The following is a 21,160-nucleotide window of genomic DNA, read 5'->3' as shown; positions in this document are numbered from 1 at the left end:
TCTTTCACTAAGGATTGAAGGAAACCCATCTGGTGTTTTCAGTCCAAAGGCTTCTAATACAGGTAGACTTCAACTTACAACAATTCGTTTAATGACCATTCAAAGTTACAGTGGCACTGGAAAAAGCGACTAATGACCATTTTTCACACTTATGATTACTGCAGCATCCCCATAGTCATGTGATTTACATTTAGTTGCTTGACATCTTGTTCACATTTTTAAAAATATTTTATTAATTTTCCAATTTTCCATTTAAGTATTTAAAAAACAACATGGTGGCTGGGTTAATCAATAATTCGATAACAAAATCTTTAGTACAAATCTCAAGTTACAATATCAAATATTTCCTCTTTTTTCCTTAACATTTACTGTCTCGTATTAAGCTAATGCAGTTCTTATTATATCAACTCAGTAAAAACATCATTACATTTATCAATAAATTTTAGTTTATACATATCTTAATTATTTTTTACATTCAATCTTCATAAACAATACATATCCTGTTATTATTTTTTCCCCAATTTTTAGCTTCCCATCAATATTCCAATTTAACCTTTAATATTTATAATTTTCAGTCTTTAGGTAACTAAGATTTCCCTTATCTCAATTCATAACAGAATCTAATATCCAAAATACACATTTTATCTATTTGAATATAATCTTGTTCTATTTCCTAAAAGTTATCTATTTCCCACCGTATTAAATCTTCTACTTAATAATACAATATCCCCTTTAATAAATCAAAACCATTATATATATTACTGGGTTAATCAATAAATCACATTCATAATAATATTTTTTCTTTTAGGTCTAATTTTTAAATATTAAACAGATAAAATCCTTATTTTCAACTAATTTCCAAATATTTTAAATCTGTTGACCAGAATTCCCCTTATCTCAACTTCTCCCTTTAACCCTCTAAATAATAATATGAAATTCCCTCTAATAAATCAAAACCCCAATTTTTTTCAGCCTTATTCTGGCTTTCTTCCTTGGCCAACTAGGCTTCCATATCAGTGCTTTTAGATCGTCAGATAGATCTCCCTCTATTATTATATATGTTATTTGAAATAAAGGAGACCATTTAATTGTCATTTTTTTTTGAAGGGACTACCAGCCCATTTGTATTCATTAAGTTGTCTCCCTATTATTCCAATTCCCCATGATTGTACTGATATGTTTATCTTCCATTCAATCTGTTCTTCTTTCTCAAATTTCTTCTGATTTATATAGAAAGTCTTTTCCATTTTCAGTGTTGTCACTCCCTTTTCTGGATTTTCCATTAACTATATTTGTTGGTCAATTGAGTCCTCTGTTTTAATATTTGATTGTTCCTCTTCTGCATTGTTAATTCTTTGGTTGTAGTCAGTTTGGGTTTGTGTATCTAAGCTGGCATCTTGATCTTTTATGTTAGGTCTTATTTTATCACAAGCTGAAAGAATGGTTTCATGTATTGCTTTCAACATCGAAAGGATCCCTGGTCTTCATCCAACTCTTTCACATGTTTATATATAGTCTTTATAGTAGAAATTGTTTGTCAGGCAAGATTTTATAGTCCAAGGTATTTTATCATCTCATATAGTAACCAATATTCCTCAAATAAAGAGATAGGAAGGCAATTCCCCACATAAACTCTGAAAGTCAGTAAAGATTTACATTCACAGTTCAAGTAGGTCACTTATGCCACCTAGCTGTTTTCATACAGCTGAGTTTCTCACAGGTGCCACGGTCAGAAGAGTGTTATCTAAGGTCTAGGCTTCGAGCCAAGACTCTTTTAGGAAATAACAAGGTGTAATACCAAACCTCACCACAAGATGTCACTGATGCTGTTTAAGGTTTTTTAAGTCCAAAATTTTTATAATTTTTTTCCAATTTTATTTCTTTTTTGTAGATAAAAGCAAAAGTCTCCAATAAAAATAGGAAAAATTTTGGTCTCCAGGTTTCAGGAACATACAAATGCAATTAGATTAAAGTTGTTCTTTTAGTGCTTTAATTCCCCTGCGTAGTCAGTCGCCGCTATTCTTAGAGGGTGGGATAGAAATTCCCTTCCCTCTCTTCTCATAGGGGGAAAGATACTTCAGGCAGTTTTTACAGGAAAAGAAAGTACTTAGGGTAAAGAGAAGATCAGATCTCACCCAGTTTCATCCGCATTGCTTTTGAAGTGCTTGGTGGTAAGTGACTTCAGCTGTGTGCAGCCTAGTGACGGGCCGGTTTGGAGGGCTGCCCCGGATTGAGCGGAAGGACTGCCGCCCCCCAGGGATCAAGTGGGGATCCCCTCCTTGCTCGTCACCCCTACAAGGCGACTTTTGACCCTTTCCAGGCCCCCCCAGCGGAGCGAAACCAAATGTGGAAGATAGAGCTTACCTTTTTGCAGCTGCGGCAGCCGCAATGGCAAACCAGAAGCCGACATCTGGTTCACATTTATGATGGTTGCAGTGTACCGGGGTTATGTGATCATATTTTGCTATCTTCTGACAAGCAAACTCAATGGAGAAGCCAAGTTCACTTAACAATCTTGTTACTAATTTAATAATTGCAGTGATTCATTTAACAAATGTAGCAAGAAAAATCATAAAATGGGGCAAAATTCACTTAACAAATTTCTCACTTAGCAACATAAATTTATTTTTTTAATTCCATTTATATCCCGCCCTTCTCCGAAGACTCAGGGCGGCTTACAATTCTGGGGTCAATTGTGGTTGTAATTCGAGGACTATCTGTAGTTTCAAAGCAAGTTAACAAGCACTTTCCAAAACTGATTAGAAAAGGAATTATGTAGACCCAGTGTCCTTTTGAAGGTGTTGGACTGTGGTTTGAGCATCTTTCATCTCCCAGAGCTTTAAACCCACTGGAGACGGTTGTCTTGTAATCTCCTTGCAGGAAGCAAAAATCTGGAGTACTTGTTGATGATTTCAAGTCCTCTCCCGTTTGGAGAGGAATAATAAATACCTGGTCTATTCACTGACTCTTCTTTCCACCACTGTTAACTCTACTTTTAGAAGAGCCATCTTTAGTTTGCCATTTCTTCCCTAGAAGTCCAAACTGCAAAACATTTCTGTATTGGATTGGAAGAACAATTTCTAATGCAGTTCTCCCTCTCTGAAATATACAGTCATGGCCGAAATTGTTGGCATCCCAGAAATTTTTCCAGAAAATCAAGTATTTCTCACAGAAAAGTATTGCAGGAACACATGTTTTGCTATACACAGGTTTATTCCCTTTGTGTGTATTGGAACACAACAAAAAAGGGAGGAAAAAAAGCAAATTGGACATAATGTCAAACAAAACTCCAAAAATGGGCTGGACAAAATTATTGGCACCCTTTCAAAATTGTGGATAAACAAGATTGTTTCAAGCATGTGATGCTCCTTTAAACTCACCAGGGGCAGGTAACAGGTGTGGGCAATATAAAAATCACACCTGAAAGCAGATAAAAAGGAGAGAAATTCACTTAGTCTTTGCTTTGTGTGTCTGTGTGTGCCACACGAAGCATGGCAACAGAAAGAGGAGAAGAGAACTGTCTGAGGACTTGAGAACCAAAATTGTGGACAAATATCAACAATCTCAAGGTTACAAGTCCATCTCCAGAGATCTAGATTTGCCTTTGTCCACAGTGCGCAACATTATCAAGAAGTTTGCAACCCATGGCACCGTAGCTAATCTCCCTGGTCATGGACGGAAGAGAAAAATTGATGAAAGGTTGCAATGCAGGATAGTCCGGATGGTGGATAAGCAGCCCCAAACAAGTTCCAAAGGAATGCAAGCTGTCCTGCAGGCTCAGGGAGCATCAGTGTCAGCGCAAACTATCCGTCGACATTTAAATGAAATGAAACGCTATGGCAGGAGACCCAGGAGGACCCCACTGCTGACACAGAGACATAAAAAAGCAAGATTACAGTTTGCCAAAATGTACTTGAGTAAGCCAAAATTCTTCTGGGAAAACATCTTGTGGACAGATGAGACCAAGATAGAGCTTTTTGGTAAAGCACATCATTCTACTGTTTACTGAAAACGAAATGAGGCCTACAATGAAAAGAACACAGTACCTACAGTGAAATATGATGGAGGTTCAATGATGTTTTGGGGCAGTTTGCAAAGGAAGAGTGGTCGAAAATTCTGGGTGAGAGGTGTAAGAAGCTTATTGATGGTTATAGGAAGCGACTGATTTCAGTTATTTTTTCCAAAGGGTGTGCAACCAAATATTAAGTTAAGGGTGCCAATAATTTTGTCCAGCCCATTTTTGGAGTTTTGTTTGACATTATGTCCAATTTGCTTTTTTTCCTCCCTTTTTTGTTGTGTTCCAATACACACAAAGGGAATAAACCTGTGTATAGCAAAACATGTGTTCCTGCAATACTTTTCTGTGAGAAATACTTGATTTTCTGGAAAAATTTCTGGGGTGCCAACAGTTTCAGCCATCACTGTAGGCATTCCTCAATATATGACAATTGAGCCCAAAATTTCTGTGCTAAGTGAAATATTTGTTAAGTGAATTTTGCCCCATTTTATGACCTTTCTTTCCACAGTTGTTAAGTGAATCACTGCAATTGTTAGCAACATGGTTGTTAAGCGAATCTGGCTTCCTCATTGACTTTGCTTGTCAGAAGTTCGCAAAAGGGGATCACATGACCCTGGGACACGGCAGCTTTCATAAATCTGAGTCAGTTGCCAAGCCCCTGAATTTTGCTCACATGACCATGAGGATGCTGCAATGGTGGTAAGTCATTTTTGAAAAACATTCATAAGTCACTTTTTCCAGTGCCATTGTAAATTTGAACAATCACTAAACAACCTGTTATAAGTCGAGGACCACCCATATATTTTTAAAATTTACAATATCTGCATTGAATACTTTTAAAAAAAATATGCAGTTTGTATAGAATGTACCTGAAAATGTTTGACAAATGATGGTACCATTTTCATATTTTAGTACAAGAATTGGCTATGCACCTTCTTCCTGGATTGATGACTACTTTGACTGGGTCAAGCCGCAATCTTCCTGTTGCAGAACTTATAACACCACTGGAGCATTCTGCAATGCTTCAGGTACCACTGAATTTCAAGGCTTAATGAAGTATTTAATCTGAAGCAAATCAGTTTTACATGAATGAAGACAAATGTTAATTTTATGAATATTTTCCAATAACATTTATACAGTTGTCAATCCATCATGTGTGCGTTGCCGGCCACTGACTAAAGAAGGAAAACAGAGACCTGAGGGTGAAGATTTCATGAAATTTCTCCCTATGTTCCTCTCGGATAATCCTAATCCAAAATGTGGCAAAGGGTATGTTTGGAAGGACATTGAGTCATAAAATACCTGGCTTTCTTCGTCTATATAATAATGTTCACAGCACTAGAAATGCAAAATAAAGCTGAACTTTAATTTTAAATTTGGGTAGGCAAATATTACTTAATAAATATAATTTAATCTTAGCATAATTATTGCCCTAATTGAAACACAGCAATTGAAGGATATAATTTCCATGTAGAAGGAAACGTAGCAACTGAAAGGGAAGATAAATTATATAATTATAAATTATAAATTTATATAATTATAAATTATTATACGTTTTCCTGCCTAAACGGGGTTGGATTAGAAGACCTCCAAGGTCCTTTCCACTCTGTTAATCTACTATTCTGTTAAAATAAATTAAGAACTTTCAAAATGGCATGAAATGAATAATGAAATTATTATGTTATTTATGTTCAAATTTGTACTTTAAACTTAAAATAAAAATGGTTGGCGGGCTTTAATAGCAAGAGAAGCAAGTGGGAAAAGGAGCTCAACATTTGTGGGAGTTCCCCAAAAAAAAGGAAACAGTAAAAATACGGTTGCATACAATTGTGGAAAATAGCAGAAGTCAATGCATCCATACTAAAGGTTTAGTGAACAAATGGACATGTATTGTGAGTTGAAAATCCAGAAAGAATACATATAGATAGACTAGATTTGGATCCTTACATCAGAAAATCTAAAAAGCTGAAACTCTTTGTTAATTTCAAATAACAACAAAAGAGCTCCTCAGATACATTCAAAATAAAAAGAATCAGCATAGTAGCTGACTATGAAGAAGAGAAAATACAAATGAAATGAAAAGGTGAAGCTAGCCAGTTTTATTTTTCTCTGAAAAGAGAATGTTCACTTAATTATAAAGTGGAATGCACAGGAACAGTACTACAGTTTAAGCTTCATAACAACATAGTCAAGGATTATGTACTGTTCTTGTATGGGGTAAAACCTCTACAACCAGATAAATGTTACCTTATGGTACCGAATGAAATAGTTAATGGTTTGATCAAAACGATATAAATTGCCTGAAATAATTTAGATAGAGATCCAACAGATGAAATGCTACAGTTCATACTTTTGGATAAATGGTCCTATCTTCAGAAAAAATATGATCTAAGAAACTATAGACTATTTAGTCTGATTCAATATGTGAAAAAAATGTACAGTACATAATCAAGTGATAAATCACGATGCATTAAATCTATTATGATTTCATCAAACCATTTGATATGCAGCCCCATAATGTTCATTGTCAGCTTTGTTCCCTGAATACATCCATGCTGCAAGTCAGATGTTTTTGCTTTGACATCAGCATTCTATTGCTTTGTATTGTGTACTTTTAGTAAATATTGAACTGTAGCATCTCCTAATAAGATAATAAACTGAAATGCCTATTAGTTGGTTGATTTGAAAGAACTCAGCAGCTTTTTGATGTATGCCAACTGTACTACTCTCTTTTTTAAGAGGACATGCTGCATATAGTTCTGCAGTCACCTTTATACACAACTCTTCTGAAATTGGAGCCACTTACTTCATGACTTACCATACGGTGCTAAAAACCTCGGCAGACTTTATTGATGCATTGAAAAAAGCACGGATTATAGCAAACAATATTACTGAAGTCATGGTCCACAAAGAAAAAAATGCTGAAGTTTTTCCTTACAGGTACAGTAATTCCTTTATGGCCAGAAAATTATCCCACATCGTAGAATTAGAATTAGATTATGCAATATATGCACACTAGAACACAATCCTTGAATAGTGCCTCTTCTTCAGAAGTTGCCATTAAATTGTATAGGGGGAAATTTTTAATGGTGATAGTGTTCCAATTTTTTTTTTCTGTGCAATATATGTATTTTTTAAAACAGGAAAATATTAATAAGCCTGTGCAGAGATAGAACAGTTTACAAATAAAGCAATAATACTAATTTAGAATTGTATTCAAAGTGTTCCACTTTGTTCTGATTAGTTCCTAAATGCTTGATTGACTGACGTTTTGTGGCTTCAGTTTATAAATCTAAAGTCACAAATGAAAAAAATCTTACCCAGTTTTTGTCAATCAGTCTTTAATCCGTAAATGAAATATGTAATTTTTAGTATTTGTCTTTCTTCCTAAAATATTTTTTTGTCATCATTAGTGGTGGAGAAACATCATTTTTGGTGCCTTTAGTGTAAAAAAACAAAAATGATCAAAGGAAAAAAATTAAGCAAAATTGTTGTTTTTACTGCCATCATCAGCAGACATTAAGTAATTTTAATCTAGAGAAAGCTATAATGCTGCAAAAGGTGGAAGGGAAGAGGACAGCAAGCAGCAGTGTGGATAAACTAAGTTACAGCAACAATGGGTATGAGTTGGAAGAGCTGAAGAACCATGTTAGGAACAGATCATCATGGAGAAAATCTATGTGGTTGTTGTTGTTGTTGTTAGCTGCGAAGTCGTGTCCGACCCATCGCGACCCTATGGACAACATTCCTCCAGGCCTTCCTGTCCTCTACCATCTTCTGGAGTCCATTTAAGCTCACGCCTACTGCTTCAGTGACTCCATCCAGCCACCTCATTCTCTGTCGTCCCCTTCTTCTATTGCCCTCGATCTTTCCCAGCATTAGGCTCTTCTCCAGTGAGTCCTTCCTTCTCATTAGGTGGCCAAAGTATTTGAGTTTTAGCTTCAGGATCTGGCCTTCTAAAGAGCAGTCAGGATTGATCTCCTCTAGGACTGACCGGTTTGATCGCCTTGCAGTCCAAGGGACTCGCAGGAGTCTTCTCCAGCACCATAGTTCAAAGGCCTCAATTCTTTGGCGCTCAGCCTTTCTTATGGTCCAACTTTCACAGCCATACATTGCAACTGGGAAGACCATAGCCTTGACTATACGCACTTTTGTTGACAGGGTGATGTCTCTGCTTTTTAGTGTGCTGTCTAGATTTGCCATGGCTTTCCTCCCAAGGAGCAAGCGTCTTTTAATTTCTTGGCTACTGTCCCCATCTGCAGTGATCTTGGAGCCCAGGAAAATAAAATCTGTCACTACCTCCATTTCTTCCCCATCTATTTGCCAGGAATTGAGAGGGCCAGATGCCATGATCTTGGTTTTTTTAATGTTAAGTTTCAACCCAAGTTTTGCACTCTCCTTCTTCACCTGCAACAAGAGGCTCTTTAGTTCTTCTTCACTTTCTGCCATTAGAGTGGTATCATCTGCGTATCTTAGGTTGTTGATATTTCTTCCGGCAATCTTAATTCCAACTTTTGATTCATCTAGCCCTGCCTTTCTCATGATGTGCTCTGCATATAAGTTAAATAGGCAGGGCGACAGTATACAGCCTTGCCGGACTCCTTTCCCAATTTTGAACCAATCAGTGGTTCCGTGTCCAGTTCTCACTGTTGCTTCTTGACCCGCATATAGGTTTCTCAAGAGACAAATAAGATGGTCTGGTACTCCCATCTCTTTAAGAACTTGCCACAGTTTGTTATGATCCACACAATCAAAGGCTTTAGCATAGTCAATGAAGCAGAAGTAGATGTTTTTCTGGAACTCTCTAGCTTTCTCCATGATCCAGCGTATGTTGGCAATTTGATCTCTAGTTCCTCTGCCTCTTCGAAATCCTGCCTGTACTTCTGGAAGTTCTCGATCCACATACTGCTGAAGTCTAGCTTGTAGGATTTTAAGCATGACTTTGCTAGCATGAGAAATGAGTGCAATGGTGCGATAGTTTGAACATTCTTTGGCATTGCCTTTTTTTGGAATTGGAATGTAAACTGATCTTTTCCAATCCTGTGGCCACTGTTGAGTTTTCCAAATTTGCTGGCAAATTGAGTGTAGCACTTTTACTGCATTGTCTTTTAAGATTTTGAATAGCTCAGCTGGAATACAGTCACCTCCACTAGCTTTGTTGTTGCTTAGCTTTTCTAAGGCCCACTTCACTTCACATTCTAGGATGTCTGGCTCGAGGTCAGTGACCACCTCATTGTGATTATCAGGGACGTTAAGCTCATTCTTGTATAGTTCTTCTGTGTAATTTTGCCACCTCTTCTTAATCTCTTCTGCCTCTGTTAGGTCCCTGCCATTTTGGTCCTATATCATGCCCATTTTTGCATTAAACGTTCCCTTCATCTCTCCAATTTTCTTGAAAAGATCTCTGGTCCTCCCTATTCTATTGTTTTCTTCTATTTCTTTGCACTGTTCATTTAAGAAGGCATTCTTATCTCTTCTAGCTATTCTCTGGAATTCTGCATTCAATTGGGCGTATCTTTCTTTTTCTCCCTTGCCTTTCGCTTCCCTCCTTTCCTCAGCTATTTGCAAAGCTTCCTCAGACAGCCATTTTGCTTTCTTGCATTTCTTTTTCTTTGGGATGGTTTTGGTTGCTACCTGTTGTACAATGTCGCGAACCTCTGTCCATAGTTCTTCAGGCACTCTGTCTATCAGATCTAATTCCTTAAATCTATTTGTCACCTCTACTGTATATTCGACAGGGATATGATTTAATTCATACCTGAGTGGCCTAGTGCTTTTCCCTACTTTCTTTAGTTTAAGCCTAAACTTTGCAAGGAGAAGCTCATGGTCTGAGCCACAGTCAGCTCCTGGTCTTGTTTTTACTGACTGTATAGAGCTTCTCCATCTTTGGCTGCAGAGCATATAGTCAATCTGATTTCTGTGTTGACCGTCTGGTGATGTCCATGTGTAGAGCCGTCTCTTGGGTTTTTGGAAAAGAGTGTTTGCTATGACCATCGTATTCTCTTGACAAAATTCTATCAGCCTGTGCCCTGCTTCATTTTGTACTCCAAGGCCAAACTTGCCTGTTATTCCAGTTATCTTTTGGCTTCCTACTTTAGCATTCCAATCCCCCATGATGATAAGGACATCGTTTTTTGGTGTTAGTTCTATAAGGTGCTGTAGGGCTTCATAGAACCGGTCAATTTCATCCTCTTCAGCACTGGTGGTTGGGGCATAGACTTGGACTACTGTGATATTGAATGGTTTGCCTTGGATTCGAACTGAGATCATTCTGTCATTTTGAGGATTGTATCCCAGTATTGCTTTTCCTACTCTTTTGTTGACTATGAAGGCTACTCCATTTCTTCTGAGGGATTCTTGCCCGCAGTAGTATACCTGATGGTCATCTGAATTAAATTCACCCATTCCTGTCCATTTTAGTTCACTGATGCCTAAGATGTCGATGTTCAGTCTTGTCATCTCTTGTTTGACCACGTCCAGCTTTCCTTGATTCATGGATCTTACATTCCAGGTTCCTATGGAGAAAAAATCTTTACAGCATCGGACTTTCCTTTCACCACCAGACACATCCACAGCTGAGCGTCCTTTCGGCTTTGGCCCAGTCGCTTCATTCTTTCTGGCGCTACTAGTACTAGCCCTCTGCTCTTCCCCAGTAGCATATTGAACGCCTTCCGACCTGAGGGGCTCATCTTCCAGCGTCATATCGTTTTGCCTTTTGGTACTGTCCATAGGGTTTTCATGGCAAAGATACTGGAGTGGGTTGCCATTTCCTTCTCCAGTGGATCACGTTTTGTCAGAACACTCTGCTATGACCTTTCCGTCTTGGGTGGCCCTGCACGGCATAGCTCATAGCTTCATTGAATTACGCAAGCCCCTTCGCCACGACAAGGCAGTAATCCATGAAGGGGATGTGGTTGTTAGGAGTCAACAATAACTTGATAGCATGTAATCATCATAATCAGTTTCTGAAAATGCCCAGTTAAGGGCACATAAATACACTATGTTTTAGAATGCATCAGGACCTAATCTTATGAATTATTCAGTTTGCTATAAATAGATAATAATAATAATAATAATAATAATAATAATAATAATAATAATAATAATAATAATAATAATAATAATAATAATATATTATTTGTATACCGCCCTTCTCCCGAAGGATTCAGGGCGGTGAACAGGGCAAACATATAAAAATACAAGAATACAAATATTAAAAAAAAGATTAAACAAGGTGCCCCAAACTAACAACAATAAGTTAAAATGCACTAAAACAATATTAAAATCCAAACCCATCACCCATCAGGCCAGGCCGGCTTGTTCGAACAAGTAGGTCTTCAGACCGCGTCGGAAAGAGCGAAGGTCGGGCGCCATCCGGAGCTCAACTGGCAAACGGTTCCACAAATCCGGCGCACCCACAGAGAAGGACCTCCCCCTGGGGGCCACCAGACGACATTCTCTGACCGGTGGCACCCTGAGGAGGCCCTCTCTGTGGGAGCGAACAGGGCGGAGGGAAGTTGATCCCGGCAGCAGGTGATCCCTAAGGTACGCCGGACCCATGCCATGTAGGGCTTTAAAGACCATTACCAGCACCTTGAATTTCACCCGTAAGACAACTGGGAGCCAGTGCAGCTCACGGAGCAGAGGTTTAACATGGGAGTATCGGGAAACTCCCAGCACAACTCTCGCGGCTGCATTCTGTACCAGTTGGAGCCTCCGAGTGGTCCTCAAGGGCAGCCCCATGTAGAGAGCGTTGCAGTAGTCTAAACGAGAGGTCACGAGCGCATGAGTGACCATACGCAGGGCATCCCAATCTAGATAGGGTCGCAACTGGCGCACCAGGCGAACCTGGGCGAAGGCCCCCCTAGTCACAGTTGTTATATGGTCTTCTAAAGAAAGCTGTGAGTCTAGGAGGACTCCCAAGTTGCGAGCCCTATCTACGGGGGGTAATAACTCACCCCCCATAGAAAGAGATGGAATATTCTGAATATCCCGGGATGCCGATACGCACAGCCACTCGGTCTTGTCAGGGTTGAGTTGAAGCCTGTTCCTCCCCATCCAGACCCGAACCGCCTCCAGGCAACGGGACATCACGTCAAGGGCATCACTGGGGTGGTTTGGGGTCGAAATAAAAAGCTGGGTATCATCAGCGTACTGATGATACTCAACTCCAAAGATGTGTACAAATTCTTCCAGGTCAAATGACACACATTAAGAATTCTGCCAGAGGCTGCATTCCAGAAATGAGTTGGGCTGTACAAAACACTTGGTGGGAACAGTATGTTCAAAGCCATGAAAATTCATCAATACGGGAAGAAAGCAAAAGAAAGAGAAAGGGTTGTTGAACACAGCGACTTCTTCTCTCTCAAAGAGATCAGAGTGATCTCTCCTTAAAAGCCCTCCATTTGGGTTGAAACGCTGAAACTACCGATTGTCCTTTTTTGTGTATGCATGTGTCTTCAAATCAGTTTTTGACTCCTGGCAAGGTTCTTCAGAAGTGGTTTGCCATTGCCCCCTTTCTAGGGCTTTGTGCCTAAGACAGGATTAGAATTCAGCCTCCTGCTTTCTAGCTTGGTGCCTTAACTATTACACCAAACTAGCTCTCATAATGATAGTCTAAAATGGGTACGTATTTAGCTACAAATACCTGTACAATGCTACTTTGTGCCCTTTGTTCTTTTTTTAAAAAAAATAAAGTTACATTTCAAATATATGTTTGTATTGCAGAAGCCTATGTTTAGGTTTAAAAAATTGGAATACAACATTGTGATTTAAGGCTGGACAAATGTATTAGATTCTTTCATTCTTGCCTTCAATTTTGGAAAAAAGTAGAAAGTGACTTTTTTTAGAAGCTAAGTGGTAGAAAGCTATAGTTTGTAAATTTGTTAACTTTACTTATCTTTCTCTTCATAGCTTGTTCTATGTTTTTTATGAACAATATTTAACAATTGTGAATGACACCATCTTTAATCTTGGCATTTCCCTTGGATCAATATTCATAGTAACTATGGTGCTGCTTGGTTTTGAACTATGGGCTGCCATTATTGTTTCCCTCACTATTGCTATGATACTGGTCAACATGTTTGGAGTGATGTGGCTGTGGGATATCACCTTAAATGCAGTTTCCTTAGTAAACCTTGTCATGGTAAGTTTACCTGCATTTTAATTCTAGTCTGTTTACAAAACTTTGGTGCAAAACAAATTCTGCTTAGATTCTGTACAATTTATAGCCTTAAAAATGGATTTAAAGGCTCAAAAGAATACATGCTGTGCTTGAGACACTTACTTCATTCCTTGTAAAAGGATGTGTTGGCCTTTTTGTTTCCATTACGGTACCAAATCATTTAGGCTCTTTGGAATACAGTGACAAGATTTGTCCTAGACTTGGTGTCAGTGATTTAGCCAGATAATATTGTGTATAGCAGCATCTATTACCAATGCCCCAACAAAAAAATGTATCAAATAAAGTTAATAATTGATTCTGTAAATTGTTTTGAATTTTAAACCTCGAAAATGTTTGCTGCTTTTTCAGCTCTAGCGATTTGGTACTGAAAATTTGAAAAGAAAAAAAAAAGACATAATTGCCCACTTTTCACATTTTACTCTGCAACACATGGTTTCCTGCCTACCAATCATCCCCCTTATTCAGAGAAAATGTTCTTTCTCAATAATTCTTTTTAAGGATTTTTAACTTTTGGGAATCAAGTTTTGATATCTCTTCACCAATAATGTATCTTTATTTGTGACTGCTTAATAGTTGACTTAATATGTGCTATGCTTAGAATAATTGGTTTAAACTAATATTTAGAGGTAACACAACATTCAGTTAAACACTTATTAAATAATCTAGATATCCCAGTTAAAATGCCAGTTTTTTGAAATGTAAAAAGTCAGATCTCCCTTGGCACTCAAAGTGATAAAAGAGGAAGAAAAAGGCAGAAGAAAGAAGAAAAAATCACATGAAGATAAATTACTTCACTTACATCTCAAACACCTGGCATTTTAATATCAGGGTCTACCCTTTTTTATATCCACTGTTAACTATTGTGATATTTTAAAACCCATCTTCATATCTCAATTATTTCTAACCTATGGATTTTTCTACAAAGAATGCCTATTTGGTGATAACTTCTAGAAGCTGATAGAGGTACTTGGTAATACAGTATAATTTGACTTGCTGCATTTATTGTTGCGTTCAATTTGTTATGGCAGATTTACTTTCTGCTTATTCCCTTTTTGTGTTATTTTGCATATACCAATTTTTAACTATAAGTATTTAATTACCATTTATTTGAATGCCTTATACTTTATCAAACAGTAGAACATCCTAATATCTTCATTATCTCCATTGCAGAGTTGTGGCATCTCTGTTGAGTTTTGTAGCCATGTGACAAGAGCATTCACAATTAGTACAAAAGCAACAAGAGTAGAGCGTGCTGAGGAAGCACTATCCCAAATGGGGAGCTGTGTAAGTAGTATTTTGTATCCTGTTTGTCAGGGGCAATAGAAACCACAGGAATTGGGCCCAATTGTCTTCACAACTCATGGCCCGTACGCAACCAATGTGTCAGCATATAGATGCAATCTACACCGTGCATCTGTGTAGTGCAAAGTTTATCTCTTCCTGTAGTTTGTAATTATAACAAAGTTTTGGGTAGATAATCATTTTAACCCAAAGGACTACAGATCAAGTACTGTCCATATGCACCAGACTTCACGTGCATATACCATTCCATTGCTTGTCTCCCCCTTTCCTATTGAACCTTGGCAAAATTGCAATGGTGAGAGGAGATGAGGTATCCTGCTTAAAAACATTCATCTCCAACATTCATTGGAGATTTTTTTTTTTCCTTTTCTTTTGTGAGAACAGTCATCTAAAGTAGGAACACCGGGAAAATGAAGAAAACAATGAGTTTTCTGTCATTAAGTATCTTAGTGCAGATTGTACATTTTTATTGCAAAACCCAATGAACTGGCACTTACCAACCTGACTTGTTGATAAGAGGAGAGTAGAAGCTTGTTTGCTAGCCATGCAGGAGGCAGGATGCTGATATATTGTTGCTATTGATAATGATGCCAATAAAAATAATGTAAAAATACAATAATTCTGATCTGTTGGGAATGGGTATGTTGTCTATAACAGGACAATGCTAGATTTGTTACTTTTTTTTAATTTCAATAGGTTTTCAGTGGTATTACACTTACAAAATTTGGAGGAATAGTGGTGCTTGCTTTTTCCAAATCTCAGATTTTCCAGATCTTCTACTTCAGGATGTATTTGGCCATGGTGCTACTTGGAGCAACCCATGGTCTAATATTTCTTCCTGTCCTACTTAGCTACATAGGTAAGTCAAAATTGAATTTGATTCAGATATAGTAACCTATATGCCGCAGAGGCTACGTTTAACATTGTGATGTATTTATTTAACATAATAAACAAACTGGTTCATCAAAGTAGACCACTTGGGCATGCGCAAACCCACTATTCTTTATGAGACTGAAAGAATGATTTGGTTTCTCATGGTAAGGCATAATATGTATTGTTTTTGTTTTTTGGGTGGGAGGGTTAGCTTATTGTCATGCCACAATGGCATACCAAAAAATCCCTAGCATAGTATTTTTTGAAATATGTCTGAATTAACAAATGTATTAATTTTTAACTTAATTTAAAATAAGCCGTGTTCATATAATTATTTCTGAAATTGGAGGACTAATTAGGTAACATCTTGAGAAATAAAGTTTAAGCAGGATCAAAATGTGTAAATTCCTTGTTATAGAAGAACTAGCTTGTTGTGGCAGGATTTATGCATCATGCTAATGTTTTTAGCTTGTATTTGTGCCTGTATGTAAACCATGTCTTAACATGTGCACAGTACCTTATTCTATAAACTATGGCATTGTGCTATTTTGCTGTGGACTGCTGCTGTGGTGGTGGAAAGGGGACGATTCCCGTGCAAGCAGGTGAGCACACTTGCACATGCAGCTCCATTTGCACGAGTGATGGCTGTATGTGCCTGCCACTTGCTCGAATGAGTGCACATGGGTTCACATGGTTGTAGCTCACGCAAGTGGATTTGTGCACATAAGCACACTTGCCTACTTGCTTCTGTGGCCTGGTTCGGAATGGGCCGCAGTCCAGCACCAGCCACGGCCTGGGGGTTGGGGACCCCTGTATAAATGAACCCAGCCCATATTCTGCTAAACTCTGATTTGTGTTATCAACTTCAAATTTGACCAGTAGGAGTAGAAACGATTTTAAATGTAATCATTATGTTAAAATGACTTTAAAATTTTACTTGATTTGTATGTAAGATGCTTCAACATATTATAGTCATGTTCGTTGTTCCATCTTTTTGCATCACAAGTGTCTAGCATTACTGAACTAATAAAATATAGAAAGAAAATCAACATTTTTATTTTTCTTCTATAGGACCCTCAATAAATAAAGCTAAAGCTCGTGCAGCACAAGAAAGGAACAAAGGTACAGAAAGAGAAAAACTACTGTTCTTCTAGCCATTTTAAACAAAGTGGTCAGTGGACTCTGAATTCTGGCTGAAGACTTATAAATTGTAGCAAGTTTCTATGATTACCATCTCACAACTGTAAAATGTTACTGGGATTCATTAATTTTCTGCATAACTGGAAGAAAAACAGTAATTCTGAACAGTTTGGATTCAGGAAGAAGTATATCAATATCAGTATTTATCAGTATTACTTAAACTAGAAACATGAATGAGAAATTGTAATTTATTCTAGTTTTTGTTCCTGGAAAGGAAACTGATTTGCAATATAAACAGATTCCTGGTAACACTTAAAAGTGATTGGTATGAGATTAGATTGTTGAACCACTGATAATTTTTTAATGCAAGACAATGCAATTTTTGGCTTTATTTTTAGAAGAAAAATAAGCCATCTGTTAAAATGTTGTAATATTTTTAATATTTGCCAAAGGGTCTGTATATATACTTTATTATAAAATAGATCTTTTGTAGCTCAAAAGTAAAAGTACATAAATGTAATAAATTAACTTTATACATCCTTATTCTGAAACAATTTTACTATGTCAGAAAGTGGTAGGTTTCATTAATGCTTGGTCTCCAAAAACCTGCTTAAAAAATGTGACATGCTCTTCACAGTGTTCTCCTACAAGAGAAGGATAGAAAATGTAATCAGTGTTATTTTTGACATCTTGAGGAATCATGCTTGAGTATATTCTTAATATTTTTTTAAAAAATTCAACCTTAGGAGCTACCTCTGCTTCACTCTCTTACTACAACATGCCCCAAATTTTGAAACTGGGAAGCTGGATCACAAAATAATTGTATAAAAACAGAAAGCAAATGGGTAAAGTAGATGCATATAGGCTACAATACATTGTATACATACCTTATGCTATGACTTTTGTATAATAATACTAGGAAAAGTAGATTTTATGCATAATCAAGAACACTGAGGGGGAATTATCTTTGAGGTACTTTCCACAGAAAATATATTTTTATGTAAATTTAACAATTATAATTTGATTTGATATTGATATTTATTTTGATTTTGAAAACTATTGATAGTTAAAGCTATTATTGAGAAATGCACAAGGGCCCCTGGTAGTGTGGAACTGCATGCATGAGGGAGCATTAACAATCGTTTGCTGATTTAGAAATGGGAATATGGGGATATTTTTCCTGCAAAAAAACTTAAAGAAACAAAAAAAGACAAGGATTTTGATTAGAGGGAGATGAAGTGCTACTGAAGAACTAGACACATTCTTCTAGTCCTATCAAATTCATTACTGGGTGGTAATGACAAAGCACCTTTTAGTTTAAATAAAGGTAAGTTCTAAATGTCTCCTTCTAAGTCCACAAGACTTACAGCTCTTACAATGTTGTAGCAGGCTATCTCCAACTGACCTATTAACCCCACTGTTAAAATATAATTATAATTCCATACCATCTAGCTGCACTGAAGTCAACATTCAAATAGTGTGAGACTATTTTTTCTTCCAATTAAGGATCTTGCATATTTTTTACAGATGTTGATACTGCATCACAATGTTCCAGCTGTTTTAGTAACTGTTATCTTTCTCCTAAGCTTCAGAAGGTCCCATTTGTCATAACTGTTTTCAATATACAAAATTGTGCCTACAAGTGCCTTCAGAAATTAAATTTTATTCAAGGAAAAAGCAGTAGTAGTGGCCTACGTTTCATTTTCTTTTCCTTCTCTGGAGAGACCCCGGTTTCTTTTTTAACTTATTTTAAAAAAAAATTACCAAAAAATTATATCAATTTGGTAAAATTTACTATTCTATCCTTGGAGTAGCTTTTTATCTTTAAACATTATAATTTTGCAGGACTGTACAGTTATTTAAAAAAAACTATTACCTCTCTCTACTGAGGAAAGATGAGGAAATTAGTGAGGCCCTGTTTGAAACAATTTAACAGGCAGGATTATTAGCTTTGAACTTCGAATATTATAAAAATAAAAAGAGGACCCAATTTTCTTTATATGCGTATCAAATTGCTGTTTACCTGGAGTGAAGCTAGGGTTTCCTCGTATTCGCTGATTTCTCTGCTCAAAAAACCTGAATATGGTATAGAAGAGCATCTCATCTTCAGTTTGCTTTGCTGCATCAAGGAATTTACGAGCAGAAATGCTGTCATGTCCACCAATTCCTCTCATAAATCTCAAGGCAGCTAGTACTTGATGTTTAGATAACAAAACTTCTACTATTTCATCATTTGCTGTACACAGTCTCTGAAAGCACAAATGATGACAGTAAGTGGCTGCCAACCATACATAAGACTTCTTTCCCGTGGGTGCCTTACTTTATTTACTACAGTTATTAGTAATTTTATTGTTGCAACCATAAATTACAACGTGTAGCATGCTATAAAATAATAATTTCAAATAGAGTTGTTTTAAAAAAGAGACGGACAGCAAATAAAATGTAATAAATAGAAATAAAAAGAGCATTGAATCTAAAAAGGTTACAGCAAAGTAAAGCTACAACTAAGAACTTAAGTATTTCTAAGTTTAAATGAGAGCAGAGCAAAAGTAGCAGCTTGATTGCTGCAGTTGGAAATAAGATGGTTCAATTTTGGGGGGCTTCAGCCCTTCAGTTTACCTATTATCAATAATTTGGCCCTGATCTCATTGTAAATGGGACAGCGAAGGACATAATGAATAACATTCTTCACTTGACAACACCACAGGCACAGGAAATTGTTCAATAGAGAGGATACAAAATGACGTATGTGGATCACATAATCTGCAGGTGAAGAGATATTAAAGCCCATTTAAGCAATGCAATGGTTGCATTAACTAAATACTAGGAGGAGATGCTATGTTTTTTTTATGAATGTACTAAAATGAAAATGGATGATTGTCCTCCAGTGGCATCTTTATTGGCATTCCTTTCTTTAATATTTTCTGTTTCAAGAGCCAAGTTTTCCCAAAGGTGGTAGGAAATACAGTTATAGTATATGTGACAAAAATTTGGTCCAATTGATTCCCAAATATGTAATGGAATGGAAAAAAACAGAGTTTGATTAGATAGAATCTTTGAAGGCTTTTTAATTTCTTATAGTGCCCCAGCAATGCACAACATATTTGAATGGAGGTGGAAGGTAGCCTTACCTCTGTTTTTAAATAGGCAATGAGGTTGCCCTGGGGGAAGCCCAAAATATTCCTTATGAAGTTCTCTGGATTAATTCCAACTGGGCAATTAGTAGATTTTACCTCTACCATAATTACCCATAATCAAAGAAAGAAAATGGCACATTTACACTTCCTCTGTCTACTTACCTTTAACATATCCAGGGAGAGTTGATGTGCTGGTGGGTAAATACTTTCAAGAGACAACAATAAACAAGCCTAAAATAAGAAATAAATCAGTTATCTAGTATTTCACAATTTGCTCTTAAACTAAAAGCAGCTTAGTAAATCATTCTTGCTCAGCAACAAAGCATATTAGGACACAGTAGAAGATAATGTGTTGATGTCATTATTTTTCAACCTCTCTATGGTGCAAAAGGACTCACTGGAGAAGAGCCTAATGCTGGGAAAGATCGAGGGCAATAGAAGAAGGGGACGACAGAGAATGAGGTGGCTGGATGGAGTCACTGAAGCAGTAGGCGTGAGCTTAGATGGACTCCAGAAGATGGTAGAGGACAGGAAGGCCTGGAGGAATGTTGTCCATAGGGTCGCGATGGGTCGGACACGACTTTGCAGCTAACAACAACATGGTGCAATGACATGATCTGGGGCTAAACAGGACAATCCTACACATTGCTGAGATTTTTGAGAAGGGATACAAGCAAAAATGGAAGCAATTTAAAGTATGCAAGGTTACTCACCAAAGGTTTTGAATCACTGAGAACATGGTACTGTAGGAACTGATGAAGCATGTAGAATAAATTGTGCTGAACAAGGGTTTTGATTACCAATTCATAAAGAAAATGCTAAGAAGACAAACAGGGAAATTTCAATACTGAAACTATTCATAACTCAGCAAATGTATAAACATTTAGCTAAACCTCAATTTGAAAGAAACATATAGTAGAAAGCATTTCAAGGAAGTAGATCCAAAATAAATTAGTCTTTTTATTGAAATGCATTTGCATGTGTATTACACTTTTACTTTTCAAATTTGAAATGGGCAGTTCCAACAACTTTTTAACATTTGTATTATTGTGTTTTATTGTTGTTAGCCGCCCTGAGTCCTTCGGGAGATAGGGCGGCATATAAGTCCCAATAATAAATAAATAATAATAAATAAAGTTAGCTGAATAAATACATGCATAAATAAATACCTAAATAAAATTTTAGAAAACTCCTGAATTACAATAAATAAAAATTTAATTGTTTAATTGCCATTACCTATTGGCATGAAAGCAACATAGACATTTTATATAGCTACTCTCCTGCCTGTACATTTTCTGTACAGATAAACATTGCTTATGCTTGCAAAATTGTACACGTATGAAGAACTAGTGGCAAAAGTGGAAGTTTTAAATTTAATGACTGCCAAGAGTTATTTGAGGCAAAACCTATATGCATTAGGACTCCCAGCTGAAAGACCAATTAAAAATTATTTGCATGCCTTAACTTTCACATAGTTCAGAAATTGTTCCTTAGTAGAAAATATAA

The 21,160-nt window shown here is 36.9% G+C and overlaps 2 protein-coding genes across 5 annotated transcripts in view; one reads left to right on the top strand and one right to left on the bottom strand.

The window, feature by feature from the left end:
• The window catches only part of NPC1 (NPC intracellular cholesterol transporter 1), a 48,616-nt gene extending 28,267 nt beyond the window's left edge, over positions 1 to 20,349 (top strand). The window contains exons 19-26 of one of the 4 annotated variants that reach the window (XM_081322337.1): positions 4,931 to 5,046; positions 5,158 to 5,287; positions 6,758 to 6,958; positions 12,932 to 13,163; positions 14,373 to 14,486; positions 15,201 to 15,363; positions 16,449 to 16,499; positions 20,046 to 20,349. In XM_081322337.1, the coding sequence (XP_081178463.1) occupies positions 4,931 to 5,046; positions 5,158 to 5,287; positions 6,758 to 6,958; positions 12,932 to 13,163; positions 14,373 to 14,486; positions 15,201 to 15,363; positions 16,449 to 16,499; positions 20,046 to 20,092 (1,054 nt within the window). In that variant the 3' untranslated portion in view covers positions 20,093 to 20,349. Of the gene's footprint in view, positions 1 to 4,930; positions 5,047 to 5,157; positions 5,288 to 6,757; positions 6,959 to 12,931; positions 13,164 to 14,372; positions 14,489 to 15,200; positions 15,364 to 16,448; positions 16,711 to 20,045 lie in introns of those variants that run through there. The other 3 variants (XM_081322339.1, XM_081322338.1, XR_014025752.1) reach the window with 3 other exon arrangements.
• RMC1 (regulator of MON1-CCZ1) overlaps positions 16,971 to 21,160 on the bottom strand; it is a 29,497-nt gene continuing 25,307 nt past the window's right edge. Inside the window, exons 17-20 of the mRNA XM_081322340.1 lie at positions 20,368 to 20,472; positions 19,817 to 19,885; positions 18,541 to 18,766; positions 16,971 to 17,161 (exon numbers count right to left, since the gene is read on the bottom strand). Of these exons, the coding sequence (XP_081178466.1) occupies positions 17,082 to 17,161; positions 18,541 to 18,766; positions 19,817 to 19,885; positions 20,368 to 20,472 (480 nt within the window). The 3' untranslated portion in view covers positions 16,971 to 17,081. The remainder of the gene's footprint in view (positions 17,162 to 18,540; positions 18,767 to 19,816; positions 19,886 to 20,367; positions 20,473 to 21,160) is intronic.

Source organism: Vipera berus (genome assembly GCF_964194415.1).
Source record: "Vipera berus genome assembly, chromosome: 3".
Classification (NCBI taxonomy): Eukaryota; Metazoa; Chordata; class Lepidosauria; order Squamata; family Viperidae; genus Vipera; species Vipera berus.
The sequence above is the reverse complement of the archived record's forward strand: the minus strand, read 5'-3'. Positions and strand labels throughout refer to the sequence as shown.